Source organism: Pelecanus crispus, chromosome 10 (genome assembly GCF_030463565.1).
Source record: "Pelecanus crispus isolate bPelCri1 chromosome 10, bPelCri1.pri, whole genome shotgun sequence".
NCBI lineage: Eukaryota > Metazoa > Chordata > Aves > Pelecaniformes > Pelecanidae > Pelecanus > Pelecanus crispus.
This window is the reverse complement of record NC_134652.1, coordinates 31578491-31601359: the sequence shown is the minus strand read 5'-3', so window position 1 is coordinate 31601359 and position 22869 is coordinate 31578491. Positions and strand designations below refer to the sequence as shown.

Sequence of the window (22869 nt, the reverse complement as noted above, 5' to 3'; positions counted from 1 at the left end):
GTCTATATGTATGCAGTAGTAGATCTTGGCAGTGTTCAGTTTATTTTGTGATCGGTAGCTTGAAGATTTTTGTAATTGGTGGGGTTTTAGTACTGTAGTAAATAAGTTACCATTATTATTCATATGTTTTTGTCATGTTAATGCTGCCTAGGTATAAATTGTGCTTATAAAAGCGAATACTCAGGTAGTTGTCTAAAAAAGTATTTTCAAAGTACTCCTTAATATTAGTTGCAGATCTTAATGTATATTTATAAACATAGATGTAAAAAGATGAGGTTTTCTGGAAGAAAATGCAGAAATTTTTCAATTATATTTGGTAGTGTCATGCCTGCTGTAACCTGAGTCCAATATACTGCAGTTGCAAGAGGAATTAGCTTTTTTAGAATATACTGTGAGACTGTACCAAGATCTTCCAGGTCCACAAAACGGAAGTCCTCAAGGGAAAAAGGTGGAAGGGGCACAGTAGTTGTCTTTTTCTTTTCTATTTATAATATCTCAATACATGTCCAATTAGGTAGTTTACCTTCATAGAAGATGAAGGGTAGTGGGATGTGGTCTATGTATTTCGTATCCAGGAGTGGCTTACATTGAGACCCTGGAATGCAACATTCCCTGTTCCTGACCTCATCCTCATAAACCTTCCAGTTATTTGTTCCTTTATTTTTAATAGTCTGTTCTTAATCATCTCATGCTGTGATACACCCTTATTCCTTAACCAGGGAGAGAGAGAACTCCTGGTTTTTTTGCTGTATTCTAATCCTCACACACGTACTATTTAATATTGTAGTGCAAGCAAAACTACTTAAAGCAAACTGCAAAACTAATTAATCCATACCAAATGAAAATCATTAAACATAATTCTGCTGTAATCTTTATCTTCCCATTTCTTCTTTTTTTCCCTTATTTAAATCTAAAACTAAAACTCTTGTTTTCCCACAAAGATCTTACCTTAATGTAAGAAGAATTCATCCAGTTGAATCTCAAGGATAAAAATAGTAAGTAGATTTTGTGAAGACCACAAGTGTGCCAAGATAACAGCTTTGTCTAATTCAGACTCTCCATAAAGAGTTTGTGTATCTATATATATATACTGAGAAGAAAGTTTGGGGCTACTGGGATGCATTTAGATTTACTTTTTTTTCTTTCCATAGATTAATAAAGCTTTTCATTAAAAACAATATAGTAGTGCTTGGGAATTAAAAACAAAGCTAGTTTCCATGGTTTTTAATATGGGAAGTAGACAGAATTACAAACAAAAAACCCCATGCTTGAATATGATTCTTCAGTGATATTTTTCCTTCAAGTGTTAACTGATTAATTCATTGTTCAACCCTGATTATAGGAAGAATACATTTGAAATATTATACAGGATATCTGTGGAAGTAGAGTGAAATACAACTGCATTTCTAGAATCTTAAACTTACTTTTATACTGGACTTCAAGTATTGAAAAGGTATGTTTAGCCTATGAAATATGTAGTTATGTAAAGGCTTTCCTTTGTTACTCTTTTCTGGTTTTAAGCTATAGAGTGCAAAAACTTGCTCTAGTACAGTATGTGAAGCCCAGCATTATATTTACATGAAGTAGTCTAGGACACTTGACAGTTTTTTTAATTTTAATTTTGAGTACTTCACAATACAGCATCTTAAGCACCAACTTTTCTGTGAATAAAAAAATCTCTGAAAGGTGTTGCAACTCCAGGTTGTAAGCTGGCCTCTAAACATACTGTTCTAATGATCTCATCTGTTTAGCAACAAAATTGCCCTTTCAGAGGCCTCTGAACTTACCAAGAACTGAAGTATTCAATGGGCTCATTTATAGTGTAGTTGAATCTCAGTTTTTCATTATAAGAAAACTTAGAACTCTGTTACAAGCTTACTCTGAGGGTATAGAAAGCAGGTAGGCAAATTATTTTGTCCTGAGCATTTTAGTTCACTTAATTCAAGACTTCTGTCTCCCTGAAACTTGATGCACAAATGTTTGAGAATTTTTGCAGAATTAGGAAAAGCCTCTGATATCTCTTCCAGGTTAAAGACATGTAACAAGACAGTAAGACTGGAATAAGACAGTGTCTTATACCTCTGATGGGTTCGTATTCAGCCCTTGTAGAAGATAAAGATGGAAGTGAAAGAGCTGCTCACTGTACCAAAGCCCAGTTTGGAAATAATTGATTATTTCATTAGTCTCTGCATGGTATGCAAGTTCTTTAGAAATAGCACAGACTTGTGTCAGAATTATGCTGTTCAACATCTTTTGTACTATAGCACATATGTGGAAGAAATCTTTTGTAATTCATTTGAACCTTTTATTCACCTGAACCTCCTTATTAAGAGACAGTTATTGTCATACTATAAAGTACCTAATTAAGAAAACTGCCCATCTGTAATGGCTGTAACCAAGGTAGTAACAAATGAAAAAAGCTGCCAGTAGATGTATGTATTTTGAAATGGAAGAAATTATTTAATCTCATCAGCTAGGTTACACTTGTAAAGTTCATTTGAAGTAGTGGTTATCATTTTCTGTTTGTTGTAGGGCATCTGTTACTGGAGTTTTTACATCATGTATTGGGCAGCCTTTTAGCTACAAAACTTATTTGTAACATTACTTCTTTAGGCATTCAATCTCACTATCACTTTTCTTTGTCTTTCCCTTCTTGCCGATTGATTATTTTAGTGTTGAACTGTGAATTCTGTCTTTTTGGTTACTTGTGTATTACCATTCTTTAATTATGTAACTTAAAACTTTCACAAGTATAGAAATTATCCTTTAAAAGTTGCATTCTTATGAGCCTAAATTTAAATGTACAGCTGCACAAGACTGGATTCTCCAGTCGTTTAAGTATGATTCTCCAGTCGTTTAAGTATTACTCATTTTGCAGTGAGCATAAAACTGAGTGATACCAGTTACTGTGTTTTGTAGCTTCTTTGTATTATGACATGATATATCTAATTTTAGTGGCTGTGTATTGTTTTCCAGCTACACCTGTAATATACCAGAGATCAGTGTTCCAGGATGTTTATAGTTTTTCCATGTTACTATGAGCTTTAAGAATGTGCAGATTTATCGACCCCTAGTGGGTTGTTAGGAAAATGGCTGTTAATTTAAGTGCTAAATGAAAAATTTAAGTATTTTCAATGCTGTATTTGTTTCAATGATCTTTTTTTCTTCTTTTTGCAGCTGGATTAGCTCCTGAGATTCATTTCTGGTGTTCTGTTTCCTACCTCTGCAGAATTGCCTATTGCAGCAACTTCTATTAAGAACTTTCCCAAAACATGTAGCTAGGTGTCTGCATTTTAATGAACACTTGTAGCTGTAGCTTAGTATTTTCAAATTACAGTATAGCATAAATTTTAAAAAATAAAGGGTCTTTTGTCTTGTGCTGTGTAAGGTGAGCTTATTTTTAATAAGCTAGGAAAAATCTAGTAACTTCTTGGGTAGTATGATACTATATAAATGAATTAAAGCTAATTCTAAGTCATCTGCTCAAATTTCACTGACATCTTCATGCTTATAAATAATTATAATTTATCAGTAATATCCTGAAACCTTCCGTTTCATAAAATAATGACTTAACAGAGTATTTTCATGCTAAACCAGCATGTAGAATATTGCATTTCTAGCAAACTTCTAAACTAATTTTAAATAGCTCTTAACATTTTTAATCATTTAGTTGAAATTGTGATTTTCTGGGAGCTGAAATTATCTCCTAACCGAGCTGTGGAAGTTTTACAGGCATTTATTTCACATGAATGAAAATGAAGTCCTGAATAGTGAATTCACATTTTACTTTAATTAGCAATAATAAATGAAGATAAGTCTGCTCTATAATTGAACTTTACTATAATTCTGCATCTGCTACATGTTTCCAAGTATCAGAATCAGAAAGTAAGCCCTACTGTAAACAATTTATTTTCTGTGCAAGTTTGACACAATAAATAACTTCCACTTTATTTTGTACATTTAATTTTATAGGCTTTAAAGTGGTGTTTTTACCAGTTAAGTTATGAAATACTCCTTTGAATTTTAGGTTTTTTTAAATTGTTAAGACAAGGCCAAATATAATTTTTGGCATTTACTAATATTTAGTGTTGAGTTTATTGCATAAACCATTTTGTTTAAAATCAAACTTACACAGCAATCAAAAATGTCAAAAAGACCTCAAATTCATATTTTTGTGGGAGCACCCAGTATTCCAAGCCTGCTGGAGGTGTCAGAGCAACGTACTTCAGCACCCACTGCTGAAAAATGGAGAGAACTCCGCTGTTTATATAATATACATAGTCTTTTTTCTGAAAAAGTCAAAGGTGCTGACCATGTAGTGTTTCAGGCAGAAAGCTCTATAGTCACAGCAGTTCCTACAAATGATGACAGCTCTCAGCAGTCTAAACAGGAGAGATTAATGGTAGCAAAAGAATATTTGACATCTCTTGTACCTGTGGCAGTAACTTGTACCAGCACACCTAAAAAGACTGAAAATATAATTTATTCTGACTGTCAGATATCTAAAGATAGATGCGCAAATGCGAATGTAAATCAGGCTGCAGATCAACACCTCCCTCAAAAATTTGCAGAGTCAGCTAGACAGGATAAACAATCACATGGCTGTTTGAACCTCACTGAAAGAAAAGCCAGTCATTTAGAAGGTAACAGCTCTGACATTTCTGATTTGGTTGCCAGTACTAAGCAGATTAGCATACATCTAAGGTCTGTGGGACAAGCTGTTCAATCAGATCATAGAAGTGATCACCATGAACATCTAAGTCACTATCTGGATATGTTTTTCCCCAAAAATCAAGAGTTAAAACCAAAAGGAGAACCAGGTGATTGTTCAGACCTTGCAGTGTCAACTGATACTGAATTTCATAGTATAATGACTTCAAGTCAGATGGCTGTTTTTGCACAGGATTGGAATGAGATGCAGAAAAGAATCATAAAACTATCAGAAACAAAGGCAGGCAAAAAACTTGAAGAAAGGAAATATGATCACTTCCAATTTGATTCTGACGTTGGAACACATCTTAACGTGGCTGAAAATGAATATAAGGAAGAGTATACAAGTTCACTTGAACTTTTCAGTTCTGAGGGTGATGGGAAAAATGTTTGCTTTGAAGCTACAAAACAAGAAGAAAATGTTCCAGAAAATACAGAGAAGTCTCAAGAACTTAATGTTCCCGCTGAGCAATCTGTAAATGAAATCCATATTGAACCATTGAGCTCAGGAATATTGTGCTCTCAAGTAGACAGTTGTCATAAGAGCTCTTCTAAAAGAGCCCGCCAGTCTGAAGATTCCTTTTGTATTTTTCACTCTGTCTTTAACAGACAGCTGAAATCAAAGAGAACTAAACTGAATTCTCCAGCTGGTCCTGGGATGAGAGTGGATCAAGAGAGGATGGCAGAGTTTAAGAAACTTCAAAAGAAACTATCACCACTTAAGAATTGCTGCTGCAAAAATCAAAAGTACAATGTTTTGGTTGCAATAGTACATCCTTGTCATATCAAAGAAATACAGGTGAAGACTAGACCAAAATCTTCATGTAAAGTTCCTGTAGCAACAATTGTAGTTATTGACCAGTCAGGAATTGAGAGAAAGGTGGTGCTGTGGCGTGGTGCGGCATTTTGGTCACTCACTGTGTTTCCTGGGGATATTGTACTGCTTACAGGTGAGAATTCCTTTATTTGCCTTTTTTAAAATGTGGATCTTTAAAATGCTTGTTTAAAGTAGAACAATATGTAACCAGTAATTTGGAACTATGATAAGCATTTGTAAGTATCTTTCTTACATTGCTCAACATCACTTTGAATTCTCAGTTATCCTTGGCAGGATAACCGAGAACACTGACTGTCCCATAGAAGTTTGTCCATCTCTTATGCATAGTCTTTGGTCTGAGGCACAGCAGTGCCTTGACACTACGGCAGTGCCATAGGTAGTCAGGTGTATTCTGTAACCTGTCTGTGTTTTAAAACAGTTGTTCCTGAAAGGTAAAAGTGCTGCTACAAACCAGATGTACTAGTTATTTGATTTATAGACTTTTTTGTAATTCCCTGGTGTTGGACCAGCAGATGGAAAATTGTGATGTTATGTTCAGTCTCAGGATGAGAAACACTTTTCTCCTGGGAAGGACTTTGTAGCTTAGCACTAGCATCTTGAGATGGAACGTGTTGTGAATTAGTAACTAACACAGGCTGCAGAAATATAAAAAGCTGTTTGCAGTTTACCTACTTCATTATGTGTCAACTAATAATAAAGATTTTTCCTGATAAATCCTTTGTCCTCTTTAATACTTAATAGGACCAATCCCCTCCCTCTTCAAGAGAACATGTGTCATCTAAGAGAATGCAGTACTATAAAAATGATATAGCCCTAAATTAGGTGCAGGAGTTGACCAGAACTTCATGGTCATCTGGCCATTTAGGTTTTGCAATATGCAAAAAAATTACACAATATAAAATTGTTTGAATACTTCTACAGTTTAAGAAGCCCATTTCTCTAAGAGTTCTTTAAGTGCTTGTAGGTAGGTGCAAAGGTAGATATTTTAAAGAGATTGAAGATAAGCTGGGCTTTTTCCTTCTCTTAGATGTTCTTATCTCAAAAGAGATCCAAAGGGTTTCTGGGTAAGCCTAGTACTTTGCTACTCATTGTGAAATGTTGCACATTATAATTTACCCAATACAGTCACCCACTTCACTTATATAGTACCTGCTATGAGGCTATTGAATATTTGATATGAATTGAAGAATTACATCAAACTATTGAGAAAACTTGATTAACTCATTGTAAATGGTGTTGGTAGATTAAAAAAATCACTTTGAAACAAAGTGATTTCTTTCAAACTGTCTTTTGTGCCTATATGTGTGATGGTTCTATAGTCAAGAAAAGTACGGTACACTTCAATATTGTTGATGCCTGAGTTGATAAGGTTGCTTTTTTCTTGCAGATATAATAATGTATGAGAATCTTTGGTGTGGAGAAATCATGCTGCAATCTACATTTACCAGTCAGTTACTGAATCTGGGGAACTGGTCAGCTCTCAATCCAGAAGAGTGTAAGATTATAGTGCATAAGTTTCCACAAAAATCACAGTAAAATAGCTATTTGAAGTACTCCATTTTGTTGGCAATGCTTCATACGCAGGATAAAATGGAAATGTGAGCAACTAAGAGGTACAAATCACTGTAGGAAAGTATGACAGGAACACCTGTGAACATGATGACATCAGATAGGCACATGGAATTTATGGTGAAGTTGGGTGGTGTCATGGTTTAACCTCAGTTGGCAACCAAGCACCACGCAACTGCTTGCTTACCCTCCCTGCCCCTCGTTGGATAGGGGAGAGAATCAGAAAGGCAAAAGAGAGAAAACTTGTGTGTTGAGATAAGAACAGTTTAATGATTGCAATAAAATAATAATAAATTGTAGTGAAAAGGAAAACAATAAAAAGAGCGAGAAACAAAACCCAGGAAAAACAAGTGATTCAACCACTCACCACCTGCCGACCGATGCCCAGCCAGTCCCCGAGCAGCAATTGCTGCCCCCCTGACCAGCTCCCCCCCAGTTTCTATACTGAGCATGCTGTCATATGGTATGGAATAGCCCTTTGGGCAGTTTGGGTCAGCTGGCCTGGCTGTGCCCCCTCCCAGCTTCTTGTGCACCTCCTCAATGGCAGAGCATGGGAAGCTGACAAGTCCTTGACTGGTGTAAGCACTGCTCAGCAACAACTAAAACATCAGGGTGTTATCACATTATTCTCATACTAAACCCAAAACACAGTGCTATGCCAGCTACTAAGAAAATTAACTCTATCCCAGCCAAAACGAGGACAGGTGGTTAATATTCAAAACTCTGAAGAACTGAATTCTCTGAGCTTAGTTTAAGAAACAGCAATTACCCAGGAGTCAACCATAAGATCTCTGAGATTTCTTGAGGATTAAAGTTTTTGCAAAAATTTGAGGCTCAAAGAGTAAGTAGATACATTCAGGGCAAGTAATTCATTGCAGGCTGCTAAGCACAAAGTTTTTAAAGATACCTGAGCCATGGAGAGTTGGAGACCAAGGGGAAAACACAGTGGAAGTATCCCCATGAACTTGCATTGTTCTTACTGTCTTCCTTATGTCCATTATTGCCAGGTATGTAAGGCAGGTTCTGGGGTAAACAATCAAGAACAGCTATTCTTCTTACCAAGCTATGATACAAGATTTCTTTTCTATTTTTGGTGTAATTTAAAATATTGTACTTAACTTTGGGATGTTATCAAGAGGAGGCAGATGAAGTACAGTTTAATTTTGGATCAAGTGTTACATATCTCAAGAATTTCTTGCCTTAGAATTATTGTGAAATGGTTTTGGTTTTGTCAGTGTAAATACCAACTGACCAATTTTATGATTCTAAGCTTAAAAAAAAAAGAAAAAGGGGTATCCCTTTAATTTTGTTTTCTCATAAGTTTATCCTACAGTGGATGGTGGTGTTCTCTACGGTTTATTGGCATATATATCATCAGAATTTCCGCACTTTGGAGACATTCCACGAAGACAAGTTCAGAGACTGGATAGTGTTCAGTATATGCAGCTAGACCAGCTCCAGCCAAATACATTGGTTCACTCAATCTTGAAAATTATCAATATTGCCGTATTAACAGGTAAGTTCAGGCACTAGGCTTCAACTTCTAGAACTTAAACAACAGGTGAAATTTAGATGGTAATTTTGCAAGGCAGTTCTGGTTGTTTCCTGTTCCATACACCACCCTTTGACATAGGAGTCACAAGCAAACCTTTGTAATGATCCACTCATGGGGGGGCGTAGCAGTTAGAGACAGGAAGGAAATAATGACTAGTCAGCTGCTGAAAGGAGGTTACTGCACGCTAGTGCTGATCAACAGCATACACGTCTGTGGGAGAAGCATGCAGGCGGTGGGCACTGATAATCAGTGTTCCTGCTCACTGAGGGATTGGTGTGTTCTCACTAAGGAATGAGCGCTCACCAGACTGCAGTTACTAATGTATTGACTTGTCATTGAAGTGGCTTGAGCATCTCCACAGCTCCAAATAGCGTGGTACCTGATCTTCAGTAAGATGGAGGATTGAAGAGAGATGCAGGTATGAAGTATAGTGTTGGGAGGTGGGATGGCAGCAGGAATATCTTAGATATGAAGAATGTGGGTTTGAAATCCTTTTCAGGGAAAATAAGCGTGTATAGCAGGAATGCTGAGAAGAGGGAGATACTGCAGTTACAGTGGAGGAAGATAAATATAGTTTTTTTAAATGGCTTTTGGAATTTGAGAGGTACATTCTTTCTGTAGACCACTGCTTGAGAAAGGGGGCTGACTGGTTTATGAAGATGTCATGCGGGACAGCCAAGCTTTACTAATTCAAAGCTCACCTGCCAACTACCTTCCATGTAACCATCTTGTCACTAAAGGAAAATTTGATTGCGCACTATAAATCATGTTTTTCAGAATTAAATAAGTTATTGATTATTTTAATCTACTGTTTTAGGATTTGCTTGCCTGCCTTAAGAGTGGAACTGTGTTGCTCTTTTCTAATGTTTTATTCGCAACATTTCTTATTTCTTTCTCTTTTTTCCTACTTAGAGTAGATTTTTAAAGCTAAGCATTCCTGGTTTCTTAAATACATGCAAAAAAATCTTTCCTCATAACAATCCTTACTTGTGTGCCTTTTTGTACAAGTGACTTTTGATTTTCAACACTGGAAAGTGCACAGTGTGAAACTGCTAAGATGTCTTACTGTGATACTCCTACTTCTTCTGCATAGGCATAATAGAGAACTACCTCATTAATATAATTTGGTTTTGAAATCTGAGTTTCCTGTATATTTTTATTGTAAAGACTCCTCTCCCCCAAAGAACCATGGTCAACAGTCCCTGTACTGTTTTTTTGAGTTTCTTCTGTCACACATTCCTTTTCTTCTAATACTAAATGCAATTATTTCAGGATTCCTTTTGCTGAAGCAATTTTCCATGTTAAAATTGATTATTTGTTTCCATTTCTTCATAATCAGGCCTTACAGCTGCTTCCTAGCATCTTCTTCACCTTCTGAAATGAATAAAACTAAATTATCTTGGGGCATTCTCCGTATTTCATGCAGTGTCTTGCCGTGGCTTTTCAACATGCTTTGGGCAGTTAAAGACCACTGTTCCCACCTGGAAAAGGAGTCTGCCTCTCTTTTTTTTTTTTTTTCCCTGCATAACTTCTGATTCTCTTTTCTTTACAGTACCACTGTTTCTCAGTGCTTGACTTCAAGCTTTGCACATAAATTTGATCATATTGCACTATCATCTTGTATTGGTGCTTGTATTAGTAAGATTAAAATTCTTACCCACACTGTCAATATCATGTTTATTCATTAAAAATGGAGAATTTTGAAGATGGAAATCTCCATAATTTATTATCTAACAGTTCTGAGATTTATGTACAATATTTAAAGCAAGAGTTCTTGTTCAAAAATAATTTGTTTACAAAAATATTGTAGTTTTAGTGTGGAACTGAAACTTACAGGCAGTATCCTGGGTGAGAGTGTTGTGGAGAACTTAATTGTTTCAGCTTATATATACTGTTACTAATCTTCTTCATGTGCTTGTACATGACTGTAGTTTTCTTTTATGTGAAAACTTCTAGAGAAATGTTTCTTTTTGTGTATTCCACAGAAGTTACAGGAACTTTAACTGCCAGTTATGACAGTCTGTTGCTGAGAGATTGAGTTACAATTTCTTTCCACTTAATACTAGTCAGGATGAGTGGGAGCTGAAAGATGCTCAGATACCTACTGTTTCAAAGGGAGGTGTCCAGTTGCTGAGTATTTAGGTGGATAAAGGTAAATCAATGTGCTTTATGCATTCCTTCAAACTAGATTCATCTTGCTGAAGAAATCAGGTTGCTTTCATTCTGTGCTGAAGAAATTGTAGTTATATTCTTGTTTGCTTGTAATTGTACCATAAAATATGATAGCAGTATGATTTCATCTTCATGTTGAAACATGTGGGTTTTGTGTGTTTATATGCTTTTTACAGTAAAAGTCATATAATTTCAAATTTTTTTCAGAATCTGTGTATAGCTACAGAGGTGGCAACCAAAGAAAAATTATTCTAACAGTAGAACAGAACAGAGATCAACACTATAGGATGGTGCTGTGGGGAGCCGGGGCTGCCTGGTGCCCTCACCTTCAAAAGAAAAAAGGTAAAGTCCTGGTACCTATAGGTAGCTGTAAAAGGATTTTTTTTGATGCTATTAATATCTTTAAAATGCTCAGCTGATAACATTTTTCCATTCAACCTTTAAACACTCCCTTTGGAAGGGCAACATTTGATACCAATTTTAACATGTCTCTTCTATTTAGAAGCAGTGCTATCAGCAACAGAATTTGAATGCACTCACTTTAGAAGACTGAAGAAGCATGAGTGTTTAGAAACTTTAGAATCTAGGCACAAGATGCACTGGTGTCTAGTTATGTAACTATATAAAAAAAAGTGAGTGTTAACTGTTATCAGTTTTGCTGAGTCTTCCTTATTGTTGTCTGGTTTAGCATGAATTGCTGTTTATTCCTACTTCTGATTTTCATTCTCTGCTTTCTGCCTTATTGCAGTGTCAGGCTTTATGTCCTAATGGTCTTGCTATCAAGTCTAGCTGTAACTGCCTAAAAGCATGTCTTCCAAGAGTTATATGGCCTGTGTTTTAGCAGTGACTACTACTGAATTTTGTTTTATTGCGGGCTTTGTTCTTTCAAAATAAGTGAAACTAGGTTTTTGTTAAATTGATAACTTAAAAGTTTATATTTCTGAACTTAGGGAGTAAACACTGTATTACTTGAAGTGCTGAATGTCTGCTTAAAAAGCCAGTTTTTGTATAGTGCAAAATAAAACCCAGAAAGGTTAACAAACGTCCTAGTGAATCTTTACCTATTAAATGCAGACACTCTGAATTCTGCTAGTTCCACTTCAATTTATAAATAATCTCCATTCCTAGAAATGATTTAACTGTAAGACCTACCTCTTGAACTACTTGAAGATGGTCCAATTTAAGCATTAACCAATTAACTTTACTACATAATACCTACATGGCTCTTATTTTTGTGCATACTTCAGTGTGAACAGGTATATACTGTTTGTTAAATGCTTAGAAATCTTATAGAATTTAGTATGCTAGAATATTACACTTTTCAAAATACAGAATTTTAAAACTTTCTGTAGCTGCAAAAAGAAGATACCAAAGGTCTAATTTCTAAGACACAGTAATATATCATTATCATTCTCTGATACTTAAAGCAGAAAAGTGTAAGGGGTAGATCTCTGTGGTATTAAGTGTTTATATTTGATGTAAAGCTTGTGTCTTATTCTCTAGCTAGTGTTCTGTGCATCTAGAAGTTGGCACTGTAATGATTAAAGGATTATCTGAAATTCAAGATAAGAGTGATTTCTCAACTGTTCAAATACTTACAGGCAAACCATGAACATTTGATCCCAGTAAGATAGCCAAAAAGATAAAATCACATGATACTAAAGCATGCACGACAGCTAAATAGTGTGTGTGGGTTATAGGAAGAGCACAATGTCCATCCTTGCTAGGAGTCATAGATCAGGTGTGATATGCGTTTACTGGTTGTACTAGCAGATTAGAAAACTCATAGTCTTGTAGAGGAAGGTATGGAGACTTGTAATTTTTAAAATGTCTACATACTTAAAGCACATAAGACTATACGGTTCTAGAGCATCTAAAAATTGTTTCCAGTAAAAGTTACATTTATTTTTCATCTCTTGCTGAAAGTCAGTCCAAGCTTCCAGTATACAGTCATCAGACATTCAATTCATGCTTTATGCTCATCTGGTTTCGATTACCAAAAACCAAAGATTTATTTCATTAAATATACTTCTGTAAACTTGATTACTTGTTTTGTGATCAGTTTTCTAATCAACAGGGGAATGCTGAAGATCTGAATAATAGGTTAAATTCAGGTATCAACCAAATCTTGTACCCTAGTTAGGCTATGTCCTCTACTTCCATATATCCCCTCTTGCCAAGTACCTGTTTGTTTCCTCCTGTTTAGATTTTCCCTCAGTGTTGCTCTAGTGTTACTGCCTGAATCTTCCTTTGGACTGAAGCATACTCAGTTCTGGGGGCCTGTAAGATCTCTAGTCAGATATTAGGTGCATGAAACTGGAATGATGCTCAGAGAAGGTTTTTTTGGAGTATTTGACTGTAAAACACTGTGTCCGACAGCAGATTTTTCAGGAGTTTGCAATTTTAATGTTACCACCAAAAATCAGACTAGTCCAAAATATGCAAATACTAAAACATGCTAATAAAATGCTTATACAGACACTTGAATACATTAAAAAAAAATCTGTATTTTTCTAACCTTATTTCCAAAAATGATTATTTTTGCTCAAGCTGAAAGTTGCAGGCAACACAGGGGGGGAAAAAATAACAGCCTAGATGATTATCAGACTTGATTAGTAGGTGAACACTGTATTCTTATAACAAAGTAAAGGGCAACCCAAAATACATTACTCTTCTGTAGTCTTCATTTTTAACGTATTTTTCTTTATTAGTCTTCTGGAAGATGGAAAACGAATTAATTTTTTTAAATCAGAGCATTATGGAGATAGAAGATTAAAAAACAGGGACATATTAAAGATGGAAGTTGATAAATAACATGAAGTCTTTTTTCTTTTGGACATTGCCCACTTTTCCTTATTAGAGCTGACAAATTTCAGAACTGGTTTCATTTTCAAAAAGTTGAGTTGCGTTGAAAGCTCAGTACAAATGAAATGAAAGCATCGTTCTGTTATGGGAGGATTCATGCAAAGCTTATAGGAAAAGGCAAAGAAAAACCCTACATGTCATGAGGCTCGAAATAAAGTTGCCAGAGCTGACCATATGAGAATGTCTTCCTGATTTGTTTCTCAATCCTCTAGGTGACCTTGGCTTTCTATAAATTAACCAAGGTGTAGGAAGTAAACTCTTCTGTTTGCTTTTTTTGTTCTATAGATCACATATGGGATTTTAAATACCTTCTGGTCCAACACAGTTCTGTCTCAGGTGACTTTGAACTGCATACAACTCCATGGTCATCTTATGAGTGCTTGTTTGATGATGACAAAAGGGCAATTGAATTTAAAGAAAAGTTTCAGAAAAGCCAAAGAACCCTCATGCAGGTGACAAAGCTCTCGGCACATTTGGAGGAAAAATGCTCAGGTAAAGTTGTTAGCCATAGCTCTGTAATGTCTGTTGTGCAGTGCATAACTAAGCAAAATAGATGCTTGGTTGATCAGGTTAGTAGTTTTGGGAATCTGAATTTATTCTGGAGGCTGCTGCTCGGTGCCCAGCCAAACTGTGAATGCAGCCTTCATTCACTGAGCCCAGAGGTGAGATAGGTGTGGTATGTGGTACTATACAAAGATAGCTTTGGAACATAGGGAGAAATGCTGACTTTTGTCCATGCCAGCCAGTCTAGTAATGATGTGATTAGTCACTGAAAGTTTGTCAAATAGTATTTCTCCAAAACTGGCATTCTCTAAAGCCAAGAGTAAAATAGCTATTGCTATTGAAAACTTCTTACAAAAGAACAAAGAATATACTTTACACAAACAGTCGCCCTCTCCCAGATAAACCTAGAAGATTGCGAAGGTTGGTGTTAAATGTTGAGAAGTAGCTAAATAAAGCTGGTACTGCAGCACTGAACTCTATGTATAAATAGTGGAAAACTAAGTTCTTAAAGCTATGCTTTTCATTGTCTCTGAATTAGTGTGGAAGAAAAGCAACTGGAAATTATTTGCACAGTTCTAATCTCTTGATCAATTATTCAGGCTTTTCTATACTGGCATCTACTGCAATAGTACCTAAAAATGTAGTACTTTTATACATTTTTTTTAAATAACATTTAACTGCAATGATTTTTCACTGTAGAAATCATCTCTAAAAATATAAGCATGTGGTACTAAAGGGAAAAAACCTCAAAGTTTTATTGATAATGATTTTGGGTTTTTAATCAGCTGTAACCCTTGCTTTTGCTTTCAGTTATAAATAAAACTGAATGCAGATTTGATTGGAATTGTTTTTGTAGGAGTGGTTCAAGTGAAAGCCCATATCTTAGAACTGAAGTTTACCATTGCAACTGGTCAATACAAGCAACTCGTCTTCTGTGCTGACACTTCACTGGACTGTGTTTTGGCTTCTCTGCCTATGATTACGTATTCAGGCTGTGCTAAATGTGGTTTGGAACTACAGGCAGATGAGAACTTGATCTACAAGCAGTGTATCAGATGTTTGCCATACAACAAAATAAAAAAATTCTACAGGTAAACAAAATAAAACTAAAATAATGTGTACTAGCAGGGAAGTAAACTACAATTTTCTCCATTTTAAGTTCCCCCTTATATAAAATTCTATATTTAAGGTGTGGTTAACAATTCCTGTTTTTCTAATGAATTTTCAAGGAGCTGTTCTTGAATTGTGGTACTATATTGCCATTATTTATAGGTGATATTCTTTGTTTAACTTTTTAATTCCTTTGAATACTAGGTCATACAGTAACAAGGTTTACCCAGTACTGTGTCAGTAAGCTAAGATGGAGTAGAAGCTTGAAGACCAAAGGAAAACTCCTTGAGTGTCTTGTTTTAGCCTAAGTTTGAAATCATGTGAATGCACAAACAAATTTTCAAAAGGATTTGTCAATTTTAGCCTTGCAGAAATAATATTAACAAATGTTTTCAGTAAACATTCTCATAGGGAGCAGAGATACTAAGTTATCAGCAGATGGCACTGTGAGACAAGATGCATATGCACGTTTAATTAGAGAAAATAAACCAAACAGATCCAGTTGATGTAGGAACAACATTATTAACTAACTGCTCAATTCTTAAATTTATCTTGGGCTTTTGAAATGTAAGTATCAGAGTGACTGGAAAGAAGTGTACGTAGAGGTGGTTAATTGAGACTATCATAGATGTAATAGAATTCTAGAATATGTACATTTTCTACCAAAATTCTTTCTGAAATTATTCCTAAACTGTTTCATGGTGAGTTTAATGAATCATTGCATACGTGATAGTTTCTCACTTGGCTTTGATTTAAATACTAGAATGCCATTTGTCTAACAAGGTAGTGACTTAGTCTTTTTCCTCTATGCAAAATAGTCTTGCATCTTTAAGTTTATATGCTATTTATTTTACGATGAGGGAGGACTAAGTGCAAAGAGTTGTTCCTTAACTGAAAAGGTTCCCCCTCTCTTTCATAAGATTTTGACCTCTGATGTGGTCCTGAAGTACCTCAGTTTACTCTCTCGCACAAAAGGTGATAGAAAAATGCTAAAGATTTCCAATGGTTGTATTCTCATCATGTGAACACACCTTGATGTGGAACCCAAATGCACACCTTTTTCAAAGAAAAGTCTGTCATTTTTGCACTGAAATTTTGCTCTGATTAGTTTAGTAAGAGTGCATCTCCTTGGTGGTCTTTCCAAATTCTGTATTGCAGGGCAACTTAGTACATTTACATCTTAACAGGAGGGGAAAAAAAAATCTGTCACTTGCTAAAGAAATATCTTGTTAAAATGAAAATAACTTACTAAATATGCTGTCCTAGCATTATTGTGCTACTCAACAGCTTGATATGTCAATAGTTAGTATTAGTCTTGTTTATAAAATTGTATGCACAACTAGTAGACAATCACTTTTTTCTGTAGTCTGCTAATTCATGTCCCCTTATCTTGGATTGTTTTTAATCCCTCAATACAAGGAGATAGTAAATTCAGTATGTTCTATTTCCAGCAATGCAGTAGCTACCAGCATCTCCTTGGGAGTAAAGTCTGCACATTGTTTTCTACTTAATATGAGTAAATGTAGTAATATTAAACAGTGTGGACTTCTTAAAACATAGGATTAGTCTGTAATTTGATTTGCTGCTTTGATTCAGGGAATGTAGTGACTTGTTAACCGAACATAGAATTTTTTTTTTATTTTAAGAGTGTGACTATTTAAGATATGAAATAGACACTATGATAGGAAAATAGATAACTATGACAGGATCTTGGTATTTAGGAGACTTACATAGCCTTAAAATCTCAGGTTTCAATACTGTAGGTCAGTGAAGTCATCCCCTGTCATCTTTTTCCTTTGAAATGTCGGAGCCAAGTTTTGTTAATCTGCTGTGATTGTAATGAAGCTCATCTTTTCCTTCAGATGTTGAACATACAAGCTTAACATAGATGCATGTGTATACGCATAGATACCTTTTTTCTGTTAGATACCCAGAACACTGAATACTTTAACAGTAGCAGTAATTTTAACAGTGGCAGTAATAATGAAGCAGAAGATCCTAGAAACTTCTTATACTTTACATAAGTGCTGTCATATAATGTGTGTCAATATGTCCATATTCTTTTTGAGGTGGGACAATATGAATATCAAGCTAGAAGAAATTATGAAAACTAAGACAAGGAAAAATATTTTGTATTTCAGAACTCACCTCCTAGATGTCAGACATCAGATAGGTCCTTGTTTCTCATATCTGTTTTTGCCCAAACTTTGTTTCCTAGCATCTTTTCCTTGGAATTTGGTATGATGGTAGCGTTCCCTTCAGATAATTTATTTTTCAGTCTATACCAATGAGTGTTTGTCACTTAAAAGATGAACACTTTAACAGTAGCAGTAATGAGATAGGAGATTCCCAGATACTTACACTCAACAGGGACTGACTCTAACCCTTCCATACTACTAGCGGAAAATCCCATTTCAGTGGTATGTGTCACCAACTTTGTATACAGGTACTAAAGACTACTTGCTCAGTAGCCTCTGAGGAATATTTTAGAACTATATATGCCTTTAGTGAAATTTAGTTATATCCTTAAATACATTTCGAACTGGTTTACAGTTATTTAAATTCACCATATTAAAACCAGTGGTATTTAAGATATAAAGTTAATCACAAAATTGCATTTTCTGTGGTGCTAGTGAAAGAAAATTAATAGTGCTAGGCTCTGTTTTGAAGGCTTGTTTCTTGGTCACCATGACAGTTCACTCTTGTTGAAGTAAATAAGATTGTCTGGAAGAAGAGTGAGATGACCTTGACAACAGAATATGAACTCAGAAACAGGTAGTCAGCATATAATAACCAGGAATGAAGCACAATTAATCTTTCCTAATGCATCACTTGGTTTGCAAGTTACATCTGTAGACCACATTTGCCTATGGTTTTGAAAGCTTTAAATTTTGCAACATCTCGTAGTACATTTATCTGCAAACATTTAAGTTAATGATGCTGTTTCCAAAATGTTAATTTAGTATTTCTGGAAGTCATAATAATTTTCATGTACTTCAGCATAAATTGTCTAAACCAAAATACATTTCTTCAGAGATAAATTAGCAATTGCCCACAATTATTTGGGGAAGCTGAGCATGTAAGTGTACTGTTGTTAAGCTTTCTCTCATGAAAGGAGCCAGCAGTCTTTAATGACTACAGATAGTCTGGGCCTTGGTTTCTGTCTAAACCAACAGATTTGAAATAATCCCACAGATAATCAGACATGGAGTTCTCTTATCTCTTTTGATCACTTAAGATTATGAAATTTAGCAGTAGCTTTTAGATTAACAGATGGCAAGTCAAATGATTTGCCTACTGAGAAAGTGGCATACTTGTAGTCATCTGCCTTTGTGCCTCACAGGCATTCAAATAGTGCTGTTCGGTATATTCTGCATTGTGCTAACTAAATTAATCTAACACGCTCCAATTGTCAGTATACTGAAGTACTTGGCTGACTGTCCTATTTGATCGGGCAGCTCTGCTAGTCTCTTGAAGTGACTGCCCTTCTTTCCTTTTGCCACCTCTGCAGTGAGCATATTTTATACTGCTGGGAGCATCTCCCATTGAAAAGTTCTGCACTGAAGATGATTGTGCCTTATTTTATTACTTTATTTCACATACTTTGTTTTGGTACTGTTCCAATGTTGCTATAACCAGGATTTACATTATTGTGATATCTCCTATATTTTACTATTTTTGTTGAACATTTGTTGTTTTGTTGAACATCACTAGAGAAGACTGCTAAGGTGGTATCATCTCACAGAAGCATAGCAAAATCCCATAGCAAGGACTTATTTGGGGGAACAATAAAAAAGGTATGGCATCAATAATGACAGGTTGGAAAGAAGACAAACACTTGAAATACAGGGAATACATGTACTAAAACAAGGACCACTTCTTGCCAGTTGCTTGTCATGCAATATCACTGAATTGTGTGAAACAGCAAAATTTGGAAAGACCAGTGCTTGTGGGACAGCAGTCCCTAACCAGTTTCATTTCAGGCCTAATAGGGATACTATTGACCATATCCTATGTAGAAAATGGTGTTGAGGAAGAGGAGGGATTTTTACTTGTTTAGTAGTATGTGAAACCATTTGGTATTTGTCATAGTACAAGAGATACTATCTCGGTATTATATAGTGGCTATGAAGTGGTGTATTAAGACAGACAATATTAGGTGATGTTGATACAGATGATACAATTCCAAGTGATACACCTAAGCTTGTCTCCCTACTTTGTATTTCAGGTCTTTATGTACCCCTTGTATATTTGTAGGTACATATATTAACATTTATACTTTAAATATATAAAGTTCAAAGTCATAAATGACATGACATAAATTTCATAACAGTGCAGTTCTCATTGTCTTCCAGGAAAAGACCACTGATCAAGCATTGTTTTCTGTGGTTGTGTGAAAGTAAGGCTTACTTGATAGCTTTAGAAGTTATTTTAACATTGAGTAGTAAATTCAGTGTGTGTATATATGTATCTCAAACTCATTCCAACTCTACAGATTTGACAGAGATGAGTGCATAGAGATCTTCTAGTTTTTTCTGGTTCTTGGTGTTATGTTGGAGGGTAATATTACATTGTGTTATTTTCATTCAGAAATTTTGCTTTAATTAAAAAAAAAAAATAGCAGCTAACTTTTGTTTTCTGATCTAGACCTGCTTTGATGACAGTAGAAGATGGAGGATATGAAATTTATGTTCATGTGGTGTCTGAGTTGATGGAAAAAATCTTCCTCAATATTCCTGCAGACTGGCTGAACAGATTAGTAGGTACTGTTTCAAGAATTACTTGTGATAGAAACGGGCAGCAAAGTTCACAATGGAAGTAAAATTTTTCATTATTGACAATTTGGAAATGGAATGAGATTGTTCTGGAAATACGGTGATTGCTTATATTGTATGAGACTTGCAAAAAACCCCAACAACCTCAAAGACAACACTTGAGTTGCTGTCTGACAAACTCAGAAGTTCAGAGTCGAGGTAGCAGCAACACCAAGAGGTGAGATGGTATGAACATTTATTATACATTATGTAACTAAGTATTCAGTAACTAAATGGATTCCTTATACGCAAAATAGAATCTCTTAGCAGTTTTTAGAAATAGCTGGCATACTTTCATGATGTAAAAAACTGAGTGGTGTTTCAGACAGGCTTCCCTTGATACATTGTGTTTGACTTCTTGAAGTGTTTTACATGACTCACAGGTTACAGTTTAATGAGAAACAGTCTTAGCATGTTGTTTAAAAAAAAAAAAAATGAAAACCAAAAGCTAATTTTTTATTCAGATGTTGAGCTACACTTCCAGTAATTCAGTGTAGCTTTCATGGAGGTGGAACTTGAATCTTAGGTGCTATTATGAAAACAAAGAGTAAATTGGATTGTTCTGTCTTTTGCAGTGCCCTCTTCAGATATAACCTACAGCACAATAGTAGCAGATCTGTGTCATTTGCTGCTAGCAGATACAGAAGCATCCTATTTGTTGGAAATTGGGAGCCATTTTGTGCTAGATGAAAACAGCTATCCTTTGCAAAAGGATTTCCATCTGCTAAATTTTCATCCTGATCTTTGAAGCATTGACCTCTGCAATAACTGAGTAACAGAGACCAAAGGAACACACAGATGGCAAACAGAAGAAAAATGAGTTAGCTCAAGGAAGCAAATATTTTTAAAAATACAAGAAAGGATTTTGGGTTTAACTTATTAAAAAAGGCATGGATATGGAATATCTGCTAATAGTATATACTGGTGCTGTAATACTGATAAATTGTCATAAAGTATATTTTTATACTTGTATTTTTATCTTAATAAACTCTTACTGGGTATCTGTTTTCCTTTTCTCCCCAGAAAAGTTCACTAGTAGACCGGATGTTTCTCAGATATGTCAGAATAGAAGACGACAGACACAATTCAGTAATATTTTAGACATTTGTTTGTCTTATACATTATCTGTAACTTGGTTATGTCTTTGCTTGCTTTGCTGTTGTGCTTGCTTTCCTTCTAACAGCAGAATTTCTGCCATTTACCCTCAGCAATTTTGCTGCCATTGTTTTCTGTTACAAAACAGAACTGTCTCACTGAATCTAATTCTGTGTATCTAGAATTTGTTGCACCAATTCAATTAAGAGGTTTGAAACAGTTTAAACTGGTGCATTCTTTCATGGACTCTTTAAATTATTTAATTGTTGTAGTATTTATTGTTGTAGTATTTATCCAGCATAAGCTGGCAAATAAACTTAATCACCTTAAGCCAATTTAATCAGTTTAACACTGGTCTGCAAAATTTTTGCCCAACTTGACCAGATTTAGAAATGAATTGAATTCTTTTTAAAGCTTTAGTGTATTCTGATAGTGATTTTTATCAGTAAAAGACTGAGTAAATGATGACTGCACCTGACTTCATAAAGTAACAATCTCATAACTGTTACTCTGCAAAAGTGATTAAATATACAGATCAGTATTTCTCTCTGATATATTTTTCTCTGATTATAAATTGTGCCTCTTACTGAGGCTGGTAGAAGCTGCAGAGGATGAATTGTATTTGCTGTCTGGCTAGATCCTGGCAGACCTTTACCTGCACTGTTCTCATCTAGGGAATCAGTTTCCACATACACTGTTTCGGCTGTCTTCAAGCTTCAAACACAGAACTGTTCTCAAAAGTGAATTTGATAAATCAAGTTGTCAAATGTATTACAATGCAAGTAATGTGACTGTTGAACAGCTTTCATGTGCTGTTTCTTGGAAGTGGCTGCTTACAATTGAATAACCGTGTTTCTTGGTGCTAGTTTGGATTCTGTTGTATCTCATGTGAAACCAGTTTGGGACTGTTGGGTTTTTAATGGTGTTAGAGCTATGTGTAAGCCATGTGTTTTCTTGTGTACTCATAAAGGGGAATGTAGTAATGTTTCTGATCAGTCTGGCAGCAAGAGTTTCCTAAGGATTACTGAAGAAATGAATTCTCAGCTGAAGTTTCACAAGGTCACTTATCTTATTTCTGTATTTAACTACTTGTGTACTGATCTCTCTGGTCAGATTCTGTTGATTCTCATAGCAAACTTAGTCTTCTGGTTTAAGCCCTTCCCATCTTGTGATAAAATAATTCACCAGTATTTTTGTCTAGCTCTGAAACAGTCTCTGACAGTTATGCCAGTGAGCATAGAAGTGCTCATCTTAACTAGTCTCAGGCAATTGATTTTGCTGGTGTAAGACAGCACAGTGACACCAAAAACTATGCTTAACACTAGCACCACTGGTGTGCAAGTCAGGTGCAAATGGCAGGATGAAATCTCCAGAAGAAACCAGGTAGCCCCTTTATACGAAGGAAACAATGTAGTCTCTGTAGAGGAATTATAATTTCCAGAATGTTGAACGTAAGGTAAGGGAGGAACCAGTCACAGAAGATACTAGTTGTAGTGTCCTTATCTGATGATCAAGAACGATAACTTGTTTTGCTACTGTGAATAAATTGTGCTAAAGACAATATGGAAAAATCACAGCTTTGTTGTGCTGGTTTTGGCTGGGATAGAGTTCACTTTCTTTGTAGTAGCTAGTATGGG

General features: G+C 35.4%; 1 protein-coding gene across 3 annotated transcripts; it reads left to right on the top strand.

Moving 5' to 3' along the window:
- Positions 1-1350: 1350 nt before the first annotated feature.
- On the top strand, positions 1351-22742 carry SHLD2 (shieldin complex subunit 2). 3 transcript variants are annotated; one of them, XR_012831441.1, is made up of 10 exons: positions 1351-1453; positions 2028-2193; positions 3178-5660; positions 6936-7043; positions 8439-8633; positions 11052-11186; positions 13995-14201; positions 15070-15304; positions 19971-20315; positions 20713-20748. XR_012831441.1 is itself a non-coding variant. In XM_009485886.2 (10 exons), the coding sequence occupies exons 3-10, from the start codon at positions 4145-4147 to the stop codon at positions 20883-20885; spliced, it is 2685 nt and encodes an 894-aa protein (XP_009484161.1). In that variant the 5' UTR covers positions 1351-1453; positions 2028-2193; positions 3178-4144; the 3' UTR covers positions 20886-22742. The 3 variants fall into 3 exon arrangements, 1 of the variants encoding a protein (XP_009484161.1); XR_012831442.1 differs by having other exon boundaries at positions 19971-20323; positions 20713-20731; XM_009485886.2 differs by having other exon boundaries at positions 19971-20086; positions 20713-22742.
- Positions 22743-22869: the final 127 nt, after the last annotated feature.

Coding starts and splice junctions, on each gene's coding strand:
- SHLD2 (XM_009485886.2), top strand. CDS start 4,145: ATGTCAAAAAGACCTCAAATTCATATTTTTGTGGGAGCACCCAGTATT. Junction 7,044..8,438: donor AGCTCTCAATCCAGAAGAGT/GTAAGATTATAG, acceptor TTTTCTCATAAG/TTTATCCTACAGTGGATGGT. Junction 8,634..11,051: donor CAATATTGCCGTATTAACAG/GTAAGTTCAGGC, acceptor AATTTTTTTCAG/AATCTGTGTATAGCTACAGA.